The sequence below is a fragment of the Lygodium microphyllum genome, chromosome 2, assembly GCF_053477565.2.
Source record: "Lygodium microphyllum isolate KBCC chromosome 2, Lygodium_microphyllum_v1.1.10, whole genome shotgun sequence".
NCBI classification, from domain to species: Eukaryota; Viridiplantae; Streptophyta; class Polypodiopsida; order Schizaeales; family Lygodiaceae; genus Lygodium; species Lygodium microphyllum.
Window position 1 is genome coordinate 53,315,899 of NC_141136.1, and position 17,193 is coordinate 53,333,091.

Here is a 17,193-nt window from a genome sequence, read left to right on the forward strand (position 1 = left end):
CTTGCAAGATACGAAAGTAAGTCAAAACAAGGGTGGCACTACTTCCTCCGATGGAATGAAAGAAACACAACCCCTTTGGTAGAAAATTCCTAAGGAAAATAGGATTTTCACACATTGTCAAAGGTCGGGCCAATGTGGACGAAGAGTGTCGTACTAAGGCCCATGGTCTTCCTTATGGAAAACCACCGCAGACTATTGCAACTACCCCCACTCTGGTTGGCTAGTCTAGTGGGTCTAAGCCTCTCGCTACTACACCATGTGCTTCATTTGCTCCAACGGCTAATGAATATGTGGCATACAGACAGCCTCAACAGCCTATCTCCTTCACTACTCGTGAAGGATTGGTTGATTGGTCTACTAGTGGCTCGCCTATTGCACTTTACACATCCATTCCTAAGATATCCAATGCACCTTCTAAGACCACTTTTCCACCTCACCATCATATGCTATGGTGGCCACACTCTTAGCCTTTCCCTTTATTTAGACTTATGTTGCATACTCACATACTCCTTACATTGCACTTAGCACTTAGCTTTGATTTCTTTTAGTTTTAGTTTTGTTTTTTTGGAGCATCTCACTTCTCATCCCTATGCTTGCATATTTTTTCTCTCTTTTGCAGGGTTTTGTATTTTAGTGTAGGGCTAACATGCAGGCTTGCATGAGCCCTTTCTGAGCTGGAGAAAGGATATGCGCATCGTTCCTTTCATGGTTCCATCTACTTGGAGGCTTTCCCTCCTACGGCGGATCGTGCAATATCTCTCTTGATGCTATCGTGGTAGTGACTTCTATCCTTGCTCTTCTAGTAGGGATGCTTCATCATCTTCATCCACATGGTTCTTGGCACCATACAAAGACCGACATCCTCAGGCTCCTCTTTCTTCTTCGGCATCGACATCGAGGTTGAGAGGGTGTTCTGACCCTAGTGCCAGGCAACAAGCTACTACCATCTCTCCCACCAGGCAACTGCTGCAGTACCTCGTTTTTGCTGTCCAACTGGCCGTCTACATCAACAAACACCTCTCTTGTTGTCACGTGACAATTCTTTGCCTTAGCTCTCTCTCATCTTAACTGGTGGTAACTACACTCGGGATTCGTCTCCGGTGGACGGCACTCTCTGACACTCCATTGCTTTGCCCTTGGGCATTCTGTACACTCTTACATTCATTTACAGAATCCATTCACTTTAGAGATTCATCTCTCTGTGTTTGAGTTTTGAGTTTTTGCATTTTGCGTTTAGGATTTGAGTTATACTTGTCTTTGTCTGAGTCTTTGTGTTTCAGTCTTGGTCGTACATGATGTGTTTTCTCAGTGCAAACCCTAGGTTATCTTCACATAACATAGTAGTTGGCATTCAAACTCATAGAATGTCGGCAATCAAGTAACAAAATGACTCGCTACATAAAATGAACATAAATGGGTTGGCAACTTGTTTTAGAATAATGTGGCATAATTATTGTCTAACTTGGGCAAGCTGGTAGTGAAAAACTCAACAAACATGCGTTTATATTCAGCCAACTTAACTTTCATATCATCCCTTTCTTAATGGAGAACTCTTGGAGCTCATGATCTAGGTTGATGTGCTGGGTTTGACCTCTCCATGCATGGCGATCAATGAGATGGCTCCAACAAATATATAGTAGGGGAAAGAATTGTGATTGAGAGTGAAACTTGGATGATTGATCTTGCATTAATTCAACAATCACTTTGGTGTTATGAGCCTTTCGTTGACGGCTAAGATCAAGGTGAGCAAGTCAAGAATCTATACTCTCCAAGCCAATGACTAGTTCCCTAAGGCCTTGGGACTCAAGAACTTGTTGCATGAGATTCTACCAAGTCATAAAGTTTGATCCATTAAAATGAGCCTTATTAATAAAGGCATTCTTGGCTATGCGAACCAAAGTATGATTGTTGAGTGCAGGATAGTAAGGGAAGGGATGGGCTCTAGAGTACACTAGGGGATGTGTCCTAAAGTACCCACCATGCAACAATTAAGTGCACATAGTGTTAGAATATGCGATGATGCAGAGAGACGATAGGGTTTGCAGGGAGAAACACACAGTGTGTACAACAAACATTGAGAGAGAAGAGAAACTAAGAAACATAAAAGAACAAGATGATGAAGCACTGAATCATGCTATGTGAAGAAAGGCTGATACATTGGAGCTGAAGCTCTTAAGATGATTGCATTATCCTATCTAATCAAGCGGCAACAATTATAGGGAATCTACACAATGAAGGGAGCGAAATGCAATTCTCTGGGTAGTGGGCTATCGAAGATGCATACCGATGGTGAAGGATAGATGTGGAGGGAGTGGAAGGTAGTCCTTTGATGCTATCTGAGATGAAGAAGGAGATCACCAATTGTCGAGGGAGCAAAGCACAATCCTCAAATACTAGGAATGTGGCTTGGGATGCAAACACAAATCCCAAAAGGTGGCGAGCTGCAAAACTCAAGGTATAGGAGCTTAGAAAGTCGATACCTGTGTGAATGAAGGTCACTAGAGTGGAGCATATGCCTAAGAGTAGTAAACAAAAAGTGAGAAAGCCTCCTAATAGCCAAATGCAAGGATCAGGGGATGAAAATCTTGAAATGCTTGTTGGTAACGCCAAGAAGAGGGAAGCTGGCATCAAGCTAGTAGAGATGACAACGAGCTGGTAGAGATGACGCCAAATGTGGAGGAGGTCCTTGGGGTAAGTAAGAAAGCCTAAGGGAAGGCCTAAAACCTAAAAAAGAGGGATCTAAGCTACCCTGAGGGAATGAAGAGAAAGGGGATAGGACCTAGAGATGAAGAGGTAAGAGTGGGATCTAAATCCTAAAGGCTAAGTTGCTAAAAGTATGAGGAAGAGAACCTAAGTGTAAACTTGATGAGGGAGGGATGGGAGACTGCATAACACCAAAAACATGCTCATATGAGACAAAAGGTAAAGTAGCAGATGTATGTGTATGCATTCTTCTGCGTTTAGATCCTTCCCTATTATTTTTCACATATGCAATGCAACTAAATGGCCCACAACAATAGATACTAGTTGCTATGGGGATTATGATAAGTACCTGAAATCTAAAAATAGAACCCAAAACACCTAATGTGATTACAAAACAGGCAGGAAAAACTTCTTCTACTTTAAACACCTCTATCATATCTAAGTTCACTCCAAGGGAACAACAATCTAATGTGATTTGTACCTGCACAGAAGAAACCTGCAGAGGGTGAAACAACATTGATGCCGATCATATGGCAAGAAGGAAAAATGTTTTGGACATTCAATACAGCCGTACAAAACATGCAGTACCTTAATTATCGTATTTCACTAATCTTTCATATTTCATACGAAACCCACTTTTGCATGAAAAATTGGTTGTATATGAATTTTTTTCTTTTGTATGAAGATGTATTCTTTAGTACTAAGAGTCTATGTAAATCATAAGATCTTTGCAATCTTAGTCATTCAATGCACAACCAACAATTCAAAGCAATACTCTGAAGGATATAGAAACAAGAACACAAGCAACAATGGAGGAGAAAGAAAAAGCTCACAACTCTACTATCAAAGAGCATGACATAGAAAAATATCAAAAGATAAGTACAAACCTTAAAATGAATGAGAGTAAGTGTCTAAAATCCTGATGTAAAAACCTTTTGAGGCAAAAAAAAGGAAGTCCCTAACTGCGTTCACATCTCACTACCATAATATATCTGCATACTTGACACATTTTAAAGATAATAAAGCCACTTCATGATGTTTGTGTTTCTTTCTGAAGGAGGCTTCAAGTGCTTGAATAGAGTTTAATTATCAAAAGGGATATTTTGTATGCATGAGATCACAGCACTCTTCAGATTCTTTATATTCTCTCTGTTTTGACAGATTGTTCGCAACACAAATCAACTTATGAAGCTGGTGAATAAGAAGGAGGGAATTCAGAACTGGGTGGACTTTTATCGCATAAAGCATTTTAAAAATCCTAATGTGCGACCAACTATAAAGGTTTTTACTTAACAAAGCTCACATCATTGTACATTTATTAGGCTTTGTGTCTGATTGGTGCAATTATGTGGTTTTCTTTGTTCATTTTTATGGATTCTAAAAAATGTATTTATTTTAGAGAGGTTTCCTTGGGTTATGGGGATCACAAGTTGATGCTATAGACCATTATGAAGCAGAACTTCAAAAGATAACAGATGAGGTGAGATTAACAGGATTTATATTTCTGATTACCACTTTTTAATTCACCATGTCACTAAGCAATGTTTAGACATAAATAATTGTGTACAATTAGCCTTCACATTGCTTTGGATGGACAAATGAAGTCCCCTTACTATTTTTCATTATGTACCACAAAGTTAAGTCTAACTACGTATCAGCCATGGGCTTACATGGTCATTAATCAGAGATCATCATGCTATCAACTGTTCTGGCAGATTTCCATTGAACGTGCCAGAGTAATAAAGGATCCAAAGGCATTGCTTCCAGTTGCTTTCGTTTCTTTTAAAGGCAGATGGGGAGCTGCTGTGGCTGCTCAAACACAACAGACAAAGAATCCTACAGTGTGGTTGACGGAATGGGCTCCTGAGCCACATGATGTGTATTGGAGAAATCTTGCAATCCCATTTGTAGAGCTCACAATACGCAAATTGGTCATAGCTATTGCAATGTTCTTTTTAGTTGTCTTTTACATGATACCAATCACAATTGTTCAAACTCTGGCAAATCTGGAGGGACTTTCAAGGACGCTTCCATTCTTGAAGCCAGTACTGCAGCTGTAAACTTTCCACACCTCCATCCAAAATCTGTTTCTCATTTTGACTTTCAAATGAATACTCAAAAGGATTAGGTTACTTCAAATCTTCAACTGTGAGTAGGCATATGTTTACAAAGAGCTTGTTCGTGTTTCAGGCATGTTGTAAGCTCTATCCTTCAAGGATTTTTACCTGGATTGGCACTCAAAGTATTTCTCATGTTTCTTCCAACACTGCTCATGTTGATGTCGAAGATTGAGGGTTATACTTCCTTATCAACGTTGGAAAGGCGATCAGCATCTAAATATTTCATTTTTATGGTAGTTGCAGTGTTTTTTGGCAATATATTATCTGGAACAGCATCAGAACAGCTCAATCAGTTCATCCATGAAACGCCAACTGAGTATGAATGCTGTGTCCTTCTGTTCTGCAGAGTTGCTTGATGTCTTGTTGTGTGCTTACATTCTGCAGAGCTGCTTGATGACTTAAATGATTTTCTTTCTTTTTTATGACCATATGAAATGCCAAACCATACAAACCAAGAAATGATATTGATGACATTTCAATGCACTTTTTTGCCTAACCCTAACACTCCCAGCCACCACCCACAAGTCCCCCGCCCCCCCCCCCCCCCCCGAAAAAAAAAGAGAAAGGTAAGGCATGCATATACATGCATGCAAGCACAACTCCTCCCTTCCAGATAGTTGTAGAAAAATCTAAGTAAAAAAAGGGATTCAAATATGAGCAAGAAGAAACAACAATTGTCTAGCCAGAAAAAGATCAAAAAGTGATTTAACTGTAAAAATGTACTATTGGGCAGGAGGCGATTCCAAATCCTTTTCAGGATATGAATCACATGAGAAGCCAAGATTTTCACAATTGGACTAATTGCAAATAATACATTACATCCAATAGAGATCTCAAGCCTAATAGGTGACCATATGTTTATGCCAATAGAACAATTCTCCTTACATAGGTAGGTAGCATGTACATTTGCTAATAGCAATAATTAGCACTACTACTAATCAGATTTCCCTTTCCTATAAAATTTTGAACCATGTATGTGTATGATGTTTAAAATATATGCTGTATCTTTGTGTAGTGATAAATTGATGCACATCTGCAGGGTATTGATTCTGCCTGCAATAGGGGAGTGCTTTAAATGAACCATATGAGCATGGATGTAGGTTTGGAACAATATCATCATCTAGAAAGTTTGATTGTTTGATGTGATCTAACCAGCATTTGATCATGGTTCATGAAAATCATCATCTGGGTGACTAAGATGCTGAATAGGATGTCTCTATTACTAAGTTTGACATGTTGTAGACAGTCAGATCATGCACAAGGGTTATTATGGCATTAGGTCCTGGTTGAATCTTCAGAATATACTACAGCCTGCTTGGTTGTTAGTGTTCTAAACAAGATCTTGTAAGCAGCAATGAGCATGGTAATGTGACTTAACTTGAATATGATGTATTTCTTTCTTAATGTGTGTATCTGTAGGATCATCTCAAGGACTCCTCCAGTTACGGATAAGGGCAGCAAATCAAACCTCATTGAAATTTAATTAGAGAGGAGGGTCATGCAGATCCTTGAAAAACTTTGTTTGGTAACTTGTTCACCTTTGGGAATCTGTGCTATGCAGAACACCAAGCCCAAACACAATTGAGCTCTAGATCGCAACCAATGCACCAACCATTAGCAGACAGAGTGGCTGACAGAAAGAGCAAGGCTAAAAGCCAAACAGCTATTAACACAGCACATAAGTAGTGGTGCAAGATTGTTAAGACCAGGCCAAGACAGAAAGTGGGAGTTCAAAGTAGCTGTAATAGTCTCACATCTCCGGACAAGCATAAGAGGACGCTCAATGCTTGTTCTTTCTTTTGGAGAAAGAGTATGTTCAGCTTTCCTTAAAGGGAACAATTTGATCACCTTGAATGAACCCCGAGATTTTCAGTACAAAAAGAAAAGTATGCAACCACAGAAAGCCATGGAGGTTGCATTGATATTACAGGAGAGTAGGGGATTTTATACCCAGTCCACTTAGTCAGATCTACTAAATACCCTCAGTAGTACGGCAATAGGCTCCACTTATGCAGACAGACTTGCACCAGCACCAAAAGTGCAAGGAAACCCAATGATCTAGGCGAGAATGAAAGCTTATATTGGCTTTAAGGGGAAAGTATTGCCCATGACCGAGCAACCTACACAAAGCCTAGTTTGACAATATAGTGAAAAGAAATGGCCACACAGGGAGTATGTTATGTGTGCCTTAGATGAGAGGAAACTTACATGGTTTCCAAATTCATGCTTTGCAGAAGTGTGCATAAGAGATTTCTAACAGGATTCAGGAAAACTAGTTCGATTAAATTGCTCATGCTGTAGGAGACTAACAGAATGCTGTCCAAAAAGAGAACTCAGTACTCATGGCCATGAAATACAGGAAGCTTCTCTATAGCCTTGTTCCAATGAAATGGTTATTTTGACATCTCAGTTTGTGTTTTGAGCAAATTCTTAAATGAGTTCCAAGAGAGCCTTTCAGATGTAGGGACAACACTTAAGTACAGAGAAGTGCCCTAGTGTGCAATATCATGTAAAAATCAATAATGGTCACTACAACAGAGTAGGATGGAGATTGTGATTTCATGAAATTCGTTTTGGAGACTATTTTTTGTGGATAATTAGTTAGAAGCATGATAGAGTTTGGAACACTCTTCTGCATGGCAAAGATGGCCAGTGCAGCATAGTGCTTACTTGAGTTGTTTTTTCATACTGTAGAAAAGAATGCTCAAATTTTTATAGGTCTGTTCTCAAATATTCCTGTAGGAAAGAGTTTTCGAATTGCCTGTAGAAAAAAGTGCTTAAATTTTAATTTATGGGGCTCAGCTGGGAGTTATATACATTTTTCTGTTCCCTCATTGTTTGAGATAATTAAATGTAGCTTTCTTTTAAATGCAGCATCCCCAATTTGATTGGCGATTCAGTAGGACAAAAGGCTTTGTTTTTCGTGACATATATTATGGTTGATGGATGGGCTGGAATCGCAGGAGAGATACTTCGTGTGCAGCCGTTGATTGTTTACCATCTAAAAACCACTTTTTTGGTCAAAACAGACAAAGACAGAGACAAGGCCATGGACCCTGGTGGCATTTTGCTTGATCAAACCCTTCCTCGAATTGAACTATATTTTTTGTTGGGAATTGTGTATGCTGCAATTGCACCTATCCTGCTTCCATTCATTATAATTTACTTTGGGTTTGCTTTCTTCGTTTACCGACACCAGGTGACGTAACTGCTTAATCAACTGGCAAAGCAATGGATCTTAAAGTTGTAGCTTTTATTCTTGCTGTTTAAATGTGTAAGAGGTTATGATATTTAGTATAATCATGGAAGTTTATGATAATTTGAGGAAATTGTAATTTACATAGGTTAGTGTTGCTGTTTAAATATGTAGCAGGCTAAGATCTTTGGTATAATCATGGAAGTTTATGATAATTTGAGGAAATTGTAATTTACATAGGTTAGTGCATGTTCATGTATGATCTAGTTTGTTGCTTGGAAGGATATGGACTGGCACCATCATGTCAATGCCAAATGTGGAAGAGGGACTAGGGCCCCATCTCCCCATTATGTCCATGCCAAAGGAGGAGGTGGACCATGGGTGTCAGATAAAGGTACCAAGAACCTGGTGAAGAATGCACTTAAGTATCTCAGCTAGGAACCTGAAGGAGAAATGGCCACCGAGGTAACATCGATGAGTGCCCAAGATGCAGTCTTAGGAGAGAAATCAGACCATCTCTAACTCCATGTTGGTCCAAGAAAGTAGGGCTCAACCAAGAGAACACATGGAGACAGCATGGGAGGGCTGAAAATCCACGTCTCCAGGCAGCCCACTCATAAATGATAGATTGCTGCAATATTAGTCTTTTAGTGAAGTACAAACCTAGCAACCCAATGCCCACATACCATTACTTCATATTGCGATGCTACCTAGAGAATGTGCAATGGATAGATGAAAGAATGACCTACACAATGCTTGATGAAAGTTTCTACTCAGCCTATCCAAAGGGCCCCATTACATGAGTAGCCTAAAGATCTAGCCTGATGAGAGTAAGTATAGTTGCTTGGAGTTTCTGAAACAGTTGAAAGAAAAATTCCACAATTAAAACTTCATCCATCATTCAAGTGACTTTTTTTTTCAGAAAAGAGAAAAAAAAATCACTGATAAGACTCCTTGAAACAAAATATCCCAAGGCAGGCAAAAATACAAAAGCAGCCCTGTAAGATACTTCCATATCAAAAAATATGTAACAAGGCGAAGTCTATTACAGAGCTGGAATGAACAACCCTTCGGGAATCTATAATGCTAGACCATGTGTGTAGGAAGAAAGTGTCAAAATCCCATGTCTTAAGAAAAGTGTCTCTCCTCCTCCTCATAGTCTTTGAACTGTTTTGTATTCTCTCCCATCTCTTGCAAGGAGTATGCACAATCTTTGTTCAAATCCTGGAGAGAGTCTCTGCAGTAGATATGTCTAAAAAAATCAATAGCCTAGCTGTACTTGGCTGCCCATATGTACCAAGTGATAATACTAGCTATGAGCTCCCATCTATGACAATGCCCCTAAGTCCATATTGTTTGTGAGAAATCGAGCATGATAATCCTACTCATAAGCTGCCCTGAAACAATATAGGCATGACACCATTGTACATCACCTCATATGCACAAGCTAGGCCTTTGTTTGTGACCCAAGCAACTGTCCCTCACATAGCAATCATAAAATCTTCCGTGCCATGAAACACCATCCTAAGGGCTCTCCTCTAGATCTCTTGAGCCCTTGGGCAATCCCATATGCAATGCCTTTGTGTCTCCTCATGCTTCCTGCATCTAGCGCAAGGGACAGGCTCTCTACCATAGCCAAGTCATGTGTCAAGTGCTAAACTCCTGTGTGCTAATAGCCAAAGGTAGGTTGATGATGATTTCTTAGTAAGTTATTAGCTGAAAGAATGGAATTTTTCTTAAGATAAAGCTATCCTCCAATCTCCTCTCTACCATAACCAAGTCATGTATCAACCACTTAACTCCTATGTGCTAGTAGCCAAAGAAAGAATGAAATTTTTCTTATTTTAAAGCTATCCTCCAATCTCCTATAGAAGTCTGCAAGGAAAGGTTGTGATGTATCCTTGGTAGTCCGATGTTGTGCTGCAGCTAGCACCACTCTAGTCCTACTCATTTGTATCCTTCTCCCCAGTCCAAGCTTAGTTGTATATCTAAAGGAGGTCACATTCTCAGGTGTTTCCACAAATAGATCTCTCCATACCCACTCCTGAGGGTCCCACTGAAGTATACGTAGTGGCAGGGTTGTCTTCATACATAGTATGGACTGATCCGTACAGTACAATCCGTATGGTATGGTACGGTACGGTACGTATCTGTACAATTTAGTACGAAAAAATAGGTACTTTTTGGCCACTCTCCTTCGAGTCTACAACTTTCTTTTTTTCTTTCTTTTTTTAAAAAAATTTCTCCCCCAAGCCTCTCTCTCTCTCTCTCTCTCTCTAGCCACTTCCTCTCTCTCAACCATAGTTTCACTAATACCACGTTGTCAGAGGGGTTTTAGTCGAAAGGTCATATCCACCGAAGATCAGAGATAGAAGGAAGTAGAGATAGGAGATGAAAGAGAAGAAAAAGAATAGACAAGAGGTAAACACGATAAAGACAAAGCACAATGAATCGAATCAATATGTATTGACAGATCATGAAATTCCTTGTCTGGCACTACTCAAAAGTAAACTCCAAGCATTATATCTCCTGGAGCTCCCTCGTAGACCAAAAACGTACATCAAAACAACAACTTCCTCTCTGTTTCTCGGAACCTAAATCTGATGGCTCCGTTGTCTTCGAAAGGGGGGTAAAACCCTAGGACGCCTAATCAGGGTTCTCCCAGATCACTTCTTATTCTTCTTCCAGTTCAAAGTATTGTTTTCTGGCTGTCAACTGCGATCGCGACCCGCACGATTTCACCCATCTTTTTTTTAAATGAAAAATCCCATAACTGGCTGAAAAAGCAACTTGCTTTTTGCATGCCATCCTAATCTAGAAGTTTTCCTAGCTTTTTCGGATATTTACAATAAATGATATCCAACATATCTAAAATAGGCTAAAATTATCCAAAAATCTAGTATTTTTGGACCATCCATGCCACTCACACTAGCACTAATGACTCAGATGTCATTGACTCTCTTGATCAATAAGAAAGTCGGATGATGATGCACTTCAGAGTTTTTCACATTGTGTCCGCATAGTGGCACGACATCCACCCCCTCTGAATGTGCACATCCTCTAGTATGTGCCAAAATCCTAATTGTCATCAGATTCTGAGTCCTCCTCATCCTGTGTAACCATGTCCTTTGCTTCTTCATCTTCCATATCTTCCTGGCTACCCCCTATATCATGGCCACTATTTTCTTCCAATTCTGGCAACTCATAGGCATTAGATTTCAACCTCTTGAATGATTTGATTCTTTTCCCTGCTACCAGAAGTTATAAGGTTGTCCCATCCAGCTCATTTAATGCATAAGTAGCATTATTAAACACTTGTCTTACCACATAAGGTCCAAACCATCTTTTGGAAACTTTACGCATGGCACTATGTTGATTGTTTAAATTGCTATCGTAAACCAATACCCAATTCCCATATCATATGATTCTTGGCCTCTATGTCTTTTGTCAAACCGTTTCTTATTCTGTATCCTTGCTGCTCTTAACTTTGCAATTGCTGTCTCTATAGGTCTTCTGACTTTCTTTCCAACTGTCTAATGCATAAGGCCAACAACTCCTCTCGATTCAACTCCTTTTCCCAAGGTAGCACACTCCATGTGACTGTCATCTCTTCTATCAGCATGATAGGTTTTTTACCATACATCAATTTTGTAGGTATATATCCTATAACAGCACTATGAGTTGTTCTGTCAACCCACAAGGCATAAAGGAGCAATCATGGCCACTCTTTTACCTTCTCTCCATATGCTTTTTTCAATACCTTCACAATAGGTGGATGACCTCTTTCACTTTTTCCGTTTCCTTCAGGGTTATAGGCTGAAGTTAAAGCAAGCTTTATTCCCAACCGTGTAAAAAAATCATGAGCTTCATCCGCATCCAGCTTATCCCTATCTGCAGTAATTTTTCCCACACAGCCATACCGACAAAAGATCTCTTCTAAGAGAAAAGTACACACGGCATTTGTTGTCTTAGTATGTAGAGCTCTCCCTTTCACTTGATTAGTCAAGACTTCACGGGCAAGCACAAGATATCTCATTTGCCAAAGAACTGTAGGCATCGTAACTAAATCCACCACCCACTTAAAATGAAGAGACAATGGATATGTGGGTTGCAATCCATCCCGATGTCTCACAAATGAATACATTTGACATGTTTGCCACTGGGTTATCTCTTTCTGCAATATGCCAAAATTCAGGGTTCAAAAATTTTATGTATGCAATCCACCGGAGCATAGCAATGTCCGGGGTAGCACAACTAGTAATCATACCCAATACTTGCAAACAATCGGTCTCAATGACTACACGAGCATCTATAAAATACTCTTTATCACATTTAAGAGCTGTCACAATTCCCCATAATTTTCTTTTTACTTATGGATACCTTCTCTGTCGTTCAATCAATACTTTAGCACCAAAGCGCATTGCATATCTTTGCCCTTTCTCATCATCTTGCCCAATTGCCCATCCAATTCCGATTGGGCTTGTATCAACAGTAATAATGATAGGCTTTCCATGTGAATAGTCAGCCTTTATTAATGTAGGAGCTGATTTTAAGAGCTGCTTCAATTTCTTTATTGCTTTCTGATACTTCCTTTTCCAATGAAATCTTTGACCTTTCCTCAGAAGCTGATATAGAGCCTCAACTACATGTCCAAAGTGAGGAATCCATATCAAATAGAATACATATGCATCCAAGAATCTACGCACCTTTGATACATTCGTGCACACATCTTGCATTCTATCAATTCCATCTATTTTTTTTGGTGATGGTCTTCGCCCATAGGGCCCACACATATGCGCAACAATCAAAACCTCTTCAATTCCAAAGACTGACTTTTGTCCAGAAAGAGTTAAATGCATCTCTTCTAGACGCGTCAAAATCCTCTCACAATCCACAATATGGTCTGCAACAAACTATTTGCACCCATGAGCATCCATCTCTTCATTCTTTTCATCCACTACATACCCTTTGATTGGAACATCATCCAAGAAGGGCATTGTCAATTGTGGTATAAAATCCCTAAGTATAATATTCATAGTATTTGCCATGTGTGCCACTGAGTTTGTCGCACTTGTCATGTGTGCCACTAAGTTTGTTGTACCTTGTGGGAGAGTACACATTCGTACTAACCCTAAGGGAGTCTTCATGGTTGTGATATCCCTGCTTTCAAGTGCAAGCTGAAACTAATCATACCCCGAGTAAAGATTACCCAAAGAATAGATCACTCTACTTGCAAAAGCCTCTACAAATTTATCAACCACAGGACTTGCACCAACATTTCTTATGGTCACTTTATTAACCGATTGCATGCCTTGAATAAATCTCAAAGCCCTATTCTTTTTGGGCACAGTAAACCAACGATTTGGGTATGGGACTGAAGAGGGCTCCAAGATCTTTATGCGAATCTTTTCATTTAGCAAATCCATCAGCTTTGGCAAGTAAGCTTTAGGCACTGGAATAGGCCTCAAGTTCCATGGTACATGTGGCACAATAAATATTACCATAGGAGAGACAACATTTAGATCCACACAACCTATTTCAGTTGGCTAAAATGCAAATGCCTTTCCATGCCTAGCCAATATCCGCATAAAAAAATCTCTTTCACCAAGCAAAAGAAATCCTTCTGCACCAACTTTCAATTCTTGTAATGTTTCAGATGTAAACTGATGACCTACATCTTTAGGATTCTGTAAGCTTGGCTGCCTTGACACTTTTTCATACAAACCCTCACTTTTTGGTGAAAGTGGCAAAGCAATTGGTTTCACCTTTTTGTCAACTATCTTATACTTTGTCTCCACAAGTGCTTCAAACCATTATAATCCTTTCTGTTGAGCAAACAATGCTGTAACATCATACATGTCCAAAGAACATACTGACAACACTCTGTTTTCAGCCTCATTTTTTACATATATAGTTGTTGAAATTTCAGTCATAGTGTCATTAATATTCAGCCCATAAAAGATGCTTGAAATGCCTTCATTTTCAGCTAATAGTCCCAATGCTCTCATTTCCTTAGTAGCCCATTTCATAGATATGTGTTCAGCCTTGAACATAGCTTCCATAGGCTTAAACCAACATGAACTGTTTGCTGTAAATTGAGAATAACCAATAGTAAATACATGCTTCATTCTATTAAGAGGCGAGTATATCCTCTGATCAGCACTATTGTAGCCCCGCATTACAACAGTGCTTAATGAAGATCCAAGTTTTTGAATTCCCTTGCATTTGGAGCCAAAGGAGACTCTCGAAGCATATCCCGATTTCTAGGATGATTAACAAAAACAGTAAGAAATTGGACTGCTTTCCTCCCATCCTTGCTTCTGACTCTTACGTAAGCAAAATCATCATTAAGCACCTTTGTTTCCATATGCACTTTTGTAATATAGGGCTGTCCCAAAATCACCCCATATGAGGAATTATCTTGCACAAAGAAGTGTTGCTCTTCTTGTACATCACCAATCGTCACTTTTACATTAGGACATGCAACATCGAAGAATTATTTGCAACCCTCATACGCCAACCATGATCACTGTCCACAGGCCATGCACCATTTTCATACAATTCACGCTCAATGACATTTATCTCAGACCCATGGTCAAGTAAAGCAATACAAGGAGTTTCACGTTCCCCTATTTTCACTACCGTTTCAGTGGTAGCCCTGGCCCAATGATTTCTTGTGTAATGACTTCGAGGAATAAATCCTAGAGTCTCTTCCCTATATTGTTCCATTTGCCTTACTCCACTATACATATTAATACAAGACAATGCATTTTCAGCCACTTTCTTCTCTTGATTAGTAGCATCCTGCATAGATAATCCATTACTTATTTTATGCTCATATTCAGCCCCAATACCCAACAAACCAGTTTTCTCTTCAAATTGCAGTAATGCACTGGTGGTATCACCAAGAAATTGACGCTTCCTCTTAATCATGTCAATGATCTCATCATGAAATTCTCGCTTGGCGATGCTAAGAACCTCTCCCAAGGTGAATTCCACCCGATTGTTTAAGATCCGTTCTTCAAGAACCTTCTTAAGATCTGTGGCTGTCTCAATGTCAGACTGCAATAACTTATATCCTCGATGCTTGCCTTTCTTTTTGCCCTCTTGTTTGTTATCCTGTTTTTACTCTTGACTAACCTCTTCCATAACATACTCGGGAGGTGGCTGATTTGTAGCTTTAGGTTGATCCACACTTCTTCTTGTCACTCTTTTAGATGTCCCTGCATTATCTTCATCTCTCTTTTGTTTCTTTTCCACAAGTACATACGTATTTTGTACCTTTGCTAAATATGCATACACTGAATATGCATCTACCGGTGATTCCCAACCAGTTATGTCACGAATGTCTTGCCCTACATGAGACATTTCACTATCAGTAACTTTTTTCTTTTCAGCTGCATGCAAAGCATGTGTCCATATTGCAGCCTTTGGACCAACCATCACTTGGCCATGCATTCTATCCAACTGTAGACCAAAAGTAGAAGCATGTACTACCGCATAAGCATTTCGGACAGCCAAGTTTTCCAACAACTTCTACCTACCTCCCTTTCCAAAATTCAAAGCAAGAGGCAATCCCGTTTCTTGTATATGGATCTTGCCATCTTTCCAAAAGATGAGCTGTTGTGCCAAGGCCTCCTGATAGGCAGCACAATCCTTTCTCTTATGCGGTAAACTATCACATCACATACAACTTTTTCTTGTCTTAGGGGCTGTTGTCCGTCTCCTTTTCTGTTGTCCTTTTTCATCCAATTTTGTAACATTCAATTGGAGATCCCGTATGCCTTTGACCAATTCATCTAATACATCTTCCCTAACAGCGGGAATAGCAGGTACAACCATAGGTTTAGCCACAGAAGTGGATGAATTACCAAATACATCAATTGTTTTAACCTTTGCGATACAAGAATCCTCCTATGTGCCCTTTGCGATACAAGAATTCTTGTATAATAACAATCTTTGGTTGTTTACATCCATCTATTCAACTAGTCTTATGGGTTTGGGTCTAAGTACCAAGTCCTATTACAATGAGCCACAACTTTAATCCTTTGTCAAGAGCATCCTGTGAACTTCAACTAATGTAGATGCTCTCATCTAAGTCCGCCATCCATCTCTATTGAGAAAGTAGACGCACTCTCTCCATTGGTGGCATCATTGCAAGAAGGATCTCTCCTCTGGTGAAGAGCCCAATCCATGTCTGCAAAGTTCCTATGTCAGTCGGACGGAGTACAAAGTGGCAGGCCCTCTCTTGGTAGAGAAAAAATGCTTTATAAAAGGCAAGTGTTACCATGGAGGGAGATTGGGGTGTGCATGGGGCCCCCAAATTGAGCAATGGGTAGGCCCATCTCTTTCTCCATCAAGTGTGTAGCACGCTGCCGTGCCGCTACATGCACACCGTGTAAAAAAATCTAGAATGTGGCTTCCTTTTAGATTTAGAGAGCCAATGCCACTTTAGGCATTAGTGTTAGTATCCATGATTCAAAATATTAGTTTTTTTTTACAAGTTTTTAGCCAATTTTTGATATTCTAGATATTATCTCTTGTAAAAATCCATAAAACTATAGACAACTTCTAGATTAGGATGACATGTAAAAGAAAGCATGTAGCTTTCAGCCAAATTGAGAAGATTTTATGTAAAAAGAGAGATTGACGAAATCGCATGACACCTGATCGCTGTTTTCAGGCAGTGAATAGCACTCCGAAGGGGGAGATAAAGGAGTGATTTGGCAGAATTTTGGCCAGGTGTGTTGGTATTTTACCCCCCTTTCGGAGTCAATGGAAGCATCAGATTGGCAATCTGAGCAACATAGAGGAAGGTATTATTTTATACACAGTTTTTGTCTATTAGAGTTATATCTTCTCATAATGTTAAAAGAAACTGACAGGCTTTATCTCTGTTAGTATTCTTCTATATTATTTTCTAATTCTTTTTTTTTAGTATTCTTCTACGTCTTCAATTTCTTAAAACCCCTTCTCTTCCGTCTACTCCTCTCCCTAAATCTACCTTCACCCTGTTGTCTCTTATCTTCAAGAACTCAGCTTAAAACCTTCAACCCTTCTCTTAGCTCTACCATCTTCAGAGTCTAAGCTCTTAAACCTTCATACATTCTTCTCTTGCTAAACCCCTGTGGTGACCTTCAACCCTACGCGTTGCGACAACGCATCATACAAGGA

At 39.6% G+C, this 17,193-nt stretch overlaps 1 protein-coding gene across 1 annotated transcript in view; it reads left to right on the plus strand.

The window, feature by feature from the left end:
* LOC148039742 (hyperosmolality-gated Ca2+ permeable channel 1.5-like) overlaps window positions 1-17,193 on the plus strand; it is a 78,083-nt gene that overhangs the window by 47,583 nt on the left and 13,307 nt on the right. The window contains exons 5-9 of the mRNA XM_087693585.1: window positions 3,865-3,984; window positions 4,103-4,183; window positions 4,419-4,759; window positions 4,894-5,139; window positions 7,698-8,022. Of these exons, the coding sequence (XP_087549711.1) occupies window positions 3,865-3,984; window positions 4,103-4,183; window positions 4,419-4,759; window positions 4,894-5,139; window positions 7,698-8,022 (1,113 nt within the window). The remainder of the gene's footprint in view (window positions 1-3,864; window positions 3,985-4,102; window positions 4,184-4,418; window positions 4,760-4,893; window positions 5,140-7,697; window positions 8,023-17,193) is intronic.